The following is a 6,653-nucleotide window of genomic DNA, read 5'->3' on the forward strand; positions in this document are numbered from 1 at the left end:
CCAACAGTGTGACAACTTCTTTGTACAGATAGAACCCTATTTCTATTTTTTCCCTATCTCCATCGGATTAAATTTTCATTAAGTAATATAATATAATATATTATTTTATTTTATTTTCAGCAAATAATTAATTAAATTAAGAAATAAAAGGAACACTTTAAGAGTGTCCCAACCCTTATACAACCTACTCTCTACCTATTCTTGCATCCTGATCAGATTGCTATAATATATATATATATATATATATATATTATATATATATATATACTTCTCAAATTAACCAATGGATCTTTTATTTTATTTAATCATATTCAGGCCCAAAGCTTCAACCTCGGCGCCAAGTTGTAGTACTGCTTCTTTATTAGAGGCCTGTAAACGGAAATGCTTGTTATCTTGTTCAACAACTCAATCACCTTGCTCCCGTTCTCACCTGCATGGTTGCACGTCTCATAGCCTCGCAAATCCCTCTCTAAAATGTTGTTTAGTGGAAAACCCTCACCCTGAAGTAACGGGAATTTGGAAAATCCTTAATAGTAACATGATTTACAAAACTGTCGAAAAATTATTGATCTTCCAGGGATTACTTAAAACCACTAGTATTATGTTAACGATGTTGAATCTTTCAAAGAAAGAAAAAACAAATTGTGAATAACACACGTAGTGGAGGTTAAAATCTCTAGAAACACTAAATATAACTTCCGTTAAAAATATTTTTTCTTGTATTATATGAATAGAGTATAATTGCATTTTTTTTAAGACTATATTTGTATCACACAATATTTTCAATTTATTAAAATTATAATAATATAAAAGAAAAGAAAATAATGAATTAACTACACAACAATCAAACCTACTTCTATGATCCTCTGATGTATTAAAGTATAATGTATTTATATTCTAATATTTAACATTTAAATCTGTTGAGTTTAAAACTAAATCATGTTATTATATATTAGGGTTAAATTATTTTTTATTTCTCTATTTTTACGTAAAATTAATTTTCATCTATAGTTCAAACTTTAAATCTTCTGAATACTTATAATAAGAAACTATTGAGATTGATTGTCAATTTATCTTAGGCAGTAAACATAAACATATTTCTATTTTTATGTTGTCTCATTGTTGACTTAAATAAGTCTATACTAAAAATTTATTTATTACTTAAAAAATATTAAGGAATCATTATAAAAAAAATATAATATTTAAACTAAGAACAAAACTAATTTTATATTATATTAAAAAAAACATATTTAATGTACTTTTGGTTGTTTGTTTAGTACGAAAATGATTATGGACTAAAAATTTATATTGTCGAAGGAAACGTTGGAAGTTGGGAAACCTTTTAGAGTATATATATTTCGAGAAACATGAAGAAAATGTGAACGCAGTTGATATGGTTAGAGTTAGAGAGGGAAAATAATGAAGGTAGAATTTGGTGAAAAGCAATAGATGAAACAACCATCTCATTAACCCCTCTTCTCTGGATTACCAACGTGTATTTCTCAAACCACAAGAAATCTTAAATTTAACTTTGTTTATCAACTACTTATTCAAATGTCAATTAGCATACTTCACGGGCAATGGATTTCATTAATCTAATATTTCTTATACCAGTTTATCAAATTCGTATATATATATATATATATATGAGTTCCTAAACTCGTATAATTACTATTAATTAAACTAAATTATTATTGTAAAACTTTTCTCTAAAAAAAAAAAAAAAAGCTCTCGAAAAAATAAAAATAAAAACTTGAGATGGGGGGTGAAGAAATTAACGAAGGCGATTCATTAATTGGTACACCTGTTTTTTCCCCCATAAAGTTGGCACAACTATTTTCCTGGTGCAGCACATGCATGGTTGTGACATTCCAAATCTCCAAATTCCAATTGTAAAATTTCTTTATTTTAATATATTTTAATATACATAAATATGTCCAAACAAAAATTTCTCTACACAGTTTGAAACCCTCTTTTCTCCACCAATCTCTCTTTCTCTTCTTACTTACCTCTCCTTTTTTCCTCAACACTCACCCATAACCACCAAATAAAACTTTCATTGGACCCACCACTCCATCACCTCACTCACACAAACACTTCACCCTTCCACGTGCCACCATCCCAACCCTCCATTCCCCTCCTCATCCAACGGCCACTCCCCCTTCTCAACTAACCCATCGGCTTACCCACCTACACTCAATGTCACCAACCCCTCTATATATATACACCCTTTTTTCCCTCTTTCTTCAACAAACCTTTCCCATTCCCAAAACAAAATTTTCCATTTTCCATTTTCCATTTTCCATTTTCCATTTTCCATTTTCCATTCTCATGCATTCTCACATTTCTGCATTCCTATAACTTCCCATCTACCTAGTATATCTTTATCCTATCACCCCACACTTTTACTATTCACAAAAACAAAAATAACAACCTTCTAATTTTATTCTTTCCACATATATATCATGGAATATTCCAAGGGAAACCATAGCAATGGCAATGGTTCATTCAATCTTTGCAATGGTAGCAGCGACCCACTTAACTGGGGCATGGCTGCGGAAGCTTTCAGAGGTAGCCACCTTGACGAGGTGAAGCGCATGGTGGAGGACTACCGTAACCCCGTCGTCATGTTAGGTGGGAAGACCCTCACTGTGTCTCAGGTGGCCGCGGTTGCCACCTCCCATAACGGCGGCGTGAGGGTGGAGCTGGCGGAGGAAACCCGACATGGTGTGAAGGCGAGCAGTGATTGGGTGATTGATAGCATGACCAAAGGCACTGATAGCTATGGTGTCACCACGGGGTTCGGTGCAACCTCACACAGGAGAACCAAGCAAGGTGGTGCCCTCCAAAACGAACTCATCAGGTCATTCATTCGTAACTTTTCATCCATTCATCACAACTCATGATTTTTACACAAAAAAACCCAAATTAATTAAAATCTAACATTTGTATCATAAATTTATGATAAGTGGCTTTAGAATTTATATGAACAATAATATTTGGTTGATTAATTATGTCAGTCTTGTTGGTGGGTTTGGTGTTTTTTTTTTTTTTGCTACTTATAACGTGACTTAGTATTCAGAAAAAAAAAAGTGGTAAGAGTAAATAAATAAAAAAGAGATAAAATAAATAATTGTAGTTTATGATTGAAGAACCGACAACGCTTATAACCTCTAGTTTTGGTGCATTAATTATTGGAGCCTGAAACTTCACACAGTAAAAAACTCACTCTTAACATACAAAATAAAATAATATTTTAACTATTTTCATCTTAATTTTTAATTTAAAATATTATAATATTATTATAAAAGAGTTGTTGAATATAGTTATTTACTGTTATGCAGTGTTAACTGAACTTTTTCCTTAATTATTAGGTTGGAAAGTTAGGACGAAAGGATGAAAAAAAACTCCTCTGATGTTTTATTTGAGAAAACTCCTGTTATGTTATGAAACACTTAACGTTTGAAAACCCCCAAAAAAAAATTAACATAAAAGTCAATAAATACTTAGCTTTGTTTATCATTGTATACTATTAGATGTAATATTAGAACTCCGGCGTCTATTATCTAAATGTTGAGTATTGTTTAGTATTATTATGGTTGATATACTAATGCAAGAAAAAGTCATAATGGTCCAATATGAAAAAAATAAAATAAGGTGATTTTTTGGAGGACACTTGTCTATTAACTATGGAAAATAAATAAAACTTCCGAGTCACACAGAACGAAGAGATGACTTGTCATTTCTTAGTTTTTCTTTCGTCGAATCCAGTTAAAAGTCAAATAATGGTCACGAAATTTGTACTTGAGGAAAATATTATACGAATAAATATTAAAGAAATAAATTAGAATTTCATGACAGTAGAAGCATTACAGTATTAGACCACACGTGAAGTAGTAGGAAAGTCTGTGATCTTTCTATATAAATAAACAAAAATAAATAAACCTATAAACCTTTTTTAGGTATAAAATGCTATCATCAAGAGTGGGCCAAAAATTGGATGCTGACATAGCTCCAATGTCAGATCATTAATTAGTAACCGAATTTACCGTTCTTCCATTAGATCTTTTCTACATGAAAACACCACAACCATTCATCACACAACCTTATTCTCTGCATTTAATGTTCTACTTGCTTCTTCTTTTTGTCAAACGAAAGACAACACACTAATGCATAGGTTTATTTATGTTTCAACCAGTTGTTATATTAAATGGCTATGTCGGAGTTACCTAGGGAATTTTAGATTACATGGTTGGGATGGATTATTACTTTAATGAACTTGGACTTTTATGAACACAATTATTTGATTTGGTATGAAATGTTTGGAAAAAGACCTTCTTGTTCTGTATGCCGTTCAGCAAACATGTTTGTTAGTTATTTTGTTATTTTTAGTTCATGATTAGCACTCATAATATAATATTGATTTTCATTTAACAGATTTTTGAATGCCGGCATTTTTGGTGATGCTACTGAGGCTTCTCATACGTTACCTTATTCATCTACAAGGGCAGCTATGTTGGTTAGGATTAACACTTTGCTTCAAGGATATTCAGGCATTAGATTCGAAATTATGGAGGCTATTACCAAGTTTTTAAATCATAATATAACCCCATGTCTTCCACTACGTGGTACAATCACTGCTTCAGGTGACTTGGTTCCTTTATCCTATGTTGCTGGTCTTTTAATTGGAAGACCAAACTCTAAGTCAATTGGACCTAATGGACAAGTCCTTAATGCTAAAGATGCCTTTAAGTTAGCTGGAATTGATGGAGGTTTCTTTGAGTTGCAACCTAAAGAGGGTTTGGCACTAGTGAATGGCACTGCAGTGGGATCTGGCTTGGCTTCCATGGTTCTCTTTGAAGCAAACTTACTTGTTGTTCTTTCTGAAGTTTTGTCTTCAATTTTTGCTGAAGTTATGCAAGGAAAGCCAGAATTTACAGATCACTTGACTCATAAATTGAAGCACCACCCAGGCCAAATTGAGGCTGCAGCTATAATGGAACACATATTAGATGGAAGCTCGTACATTAAAGAAGCACAAAAGTTACATGAGATTGATCCACTTCAAAAGCCGAAACAAGATAGGTATGCTCTTAGAACGTCTCCTCAATGGCTTGGACCACAAATTGAAGTAATTAGATATGCAACAAAGATGATTGAAAGAGAGATAAACTCTGTAAATGATAATCCTTTGATTGATGTTTCAAGAAATAAAGCACTTCATGGAGGGAATTTCCAAGGTACTCCAATTGGTGTTTCAATGGATAACACTCGTTTGGCCATTGCATCAATTGGGAAACTTATGTTTGCCCAATTCTCTGAACTTGTGAATGACTTCTACAATAATGGTTTACCTTCAAATCTAGCAGCTGGTCGCAATCCAAGCTTAGATTATGGATTCAAAGGTGCTGAAATAGCAATGGCATCTTATTGTTCAGAACTTCAATATCTGGCTAATCCTGTCACTACTCATGTTCAGAGTGCTGAGCAACATAACCAAGACGTCAATTCCTTAGGTTTGATTTCTTCAAGAAAAACAGCTGAAGCAATAGAAATATTAAAGCTCATGTCTTCCACTTACTTAGTTGCATTGTGTCAAGCCATTGATTTGAGACATTTGGAAGAAAACATGAAGATCGTCGTTAAGAACGTTGTTAATCAAGTGGCCAAAAGAGTTCTCACAATTGGCATCAATGGTGAGTTACATCCTTCTAGATTCTGTGAGAAGGAGTTACTTAAAATTGTTGATCATGAATATGTCTTTGCTTACATTGATGACCCATGTAGTGTAAGTTATCCATTGATGCAAAAGTTGAGATCAATTTTGGTTGATCATGCATTGCAAAATGGTGACAAAGAGGCAACTTCAAATACCTCAATTTTTCAAAAGATAAGTGCCTTTGAGGAAGAGCTCATAACCCTTTTACCTAAAGAGGTAGAAAGTGTTAGGATTGAAGTCGAGAATGGAAATCCTACTATTCCTAACCGAATTAAAGAATGCAGGTCTTACCCATTATATAAGTTTGTGAGAGAAAACTTGGGTACAGCCTTGCTAACAGGTGAGAAGGTCATGTCACCTGGTGAGGAATGTGACAAGGTTTTTACTGCACTATGTGAAGGGAAGTTTATTGATCCTATGTTGGATTGTCTAAAGAAGTGGAATGGTTCTCCTCTACCGATATGCTAAGATGGTTCTACCACATATAAATAGAAATTTTAATTTTTCTTTTACTGTATTGTATCTTATTATAAAGATAGTAAATATATACTTGAAACTTGGTAACAACAATTGTATTTCAATTTAATACATGCTCATGTCTATAAAAAAAACACTTAAACATCTTTTAATATTGATTTGTTAGAAATTTAAGCATGAGTTGAAAGTCTGACGTTGAATAAAATTGAGTAACATATAAAAAAAAAAAAACTTATAAACACATAATGTTAAATTTTTAGGACAAGAATAATTTATTCATAACCAATTAATTAATAATATTTACATTTAGTAAGTTTGGTGTGTCTGTGTAGGTATTATTGAAAATTGTAATATGTTCAATCATGTCTCAAAATATTACTTTAAATATTTTTTATACAGGTATTGCACTTTAGATTATTACCATAAAAGGTAATTTGCCTTTGATTTGTGTATTATT

At 32.2% G+C, this 6,653-nt stretch overlaps 1 protein-coding gene across 1 annotated transcript; it reads left to right on the plus strand.

The window, feature by feature from the left end:
- Nucleotides 1-2,248: 2,248 nt before the first annotated feature.
- Nucleotides 2,249-6,307, plus strand: LOC137828483 (phenylalanine ammonia-lyase 2). The gene is made up of 2 exons (XM_068635091.2): nt 2,249-2,863; nt 4,438-6,307. The coding sequence occupies exons 1-2, from the start codon at nt 2,466-2,468 to the stop codon at nt 6,185-6,187; spliced, it is 2,148 nt and encodes a 715-aa protein (XP_068491192.1). The 5' UTR covers nt 2,249-2,465; the 3' UTR covers nt 6,188-6,307.
- The last annotated feature ends 346 nt before the right edge of the window (nt 6,308-6,653 follow it).

Source organism: Phaseolus vulgaris, chromosome 7 (genome assembly GCF_051622355.1).
Source record: "Phaseolus vulgaris cultivar YP4 chromosome 7, ASM5162235v1, whole genome shotgun sequence".
Classification (NCBI taxonomy): domain Eukaryota; kingdom Viridiplantae; phylum Streptophyta; class Magnoliopsida; order Fabales; family Fabaceae; genus Phaseolus; species Phaseolus vulgaris.

Bases quoted from the DNA above. Each gene is read 5' to 3' on its own strand.
- LOC137828483 (XM_068635091.2), top strand. From the start codon at position 2,466: ATGGAATATTCCAAGGGAAACCATAGCAATGGCAATGGTTCATTCAAT. The intron at 2,864-4,437 runs GTCATTCATTCG...TTCATTTAACAG, and splicing joins CTCCAAAACGAACTCATCAG to ATTTTTGAATGCCGGCATTT.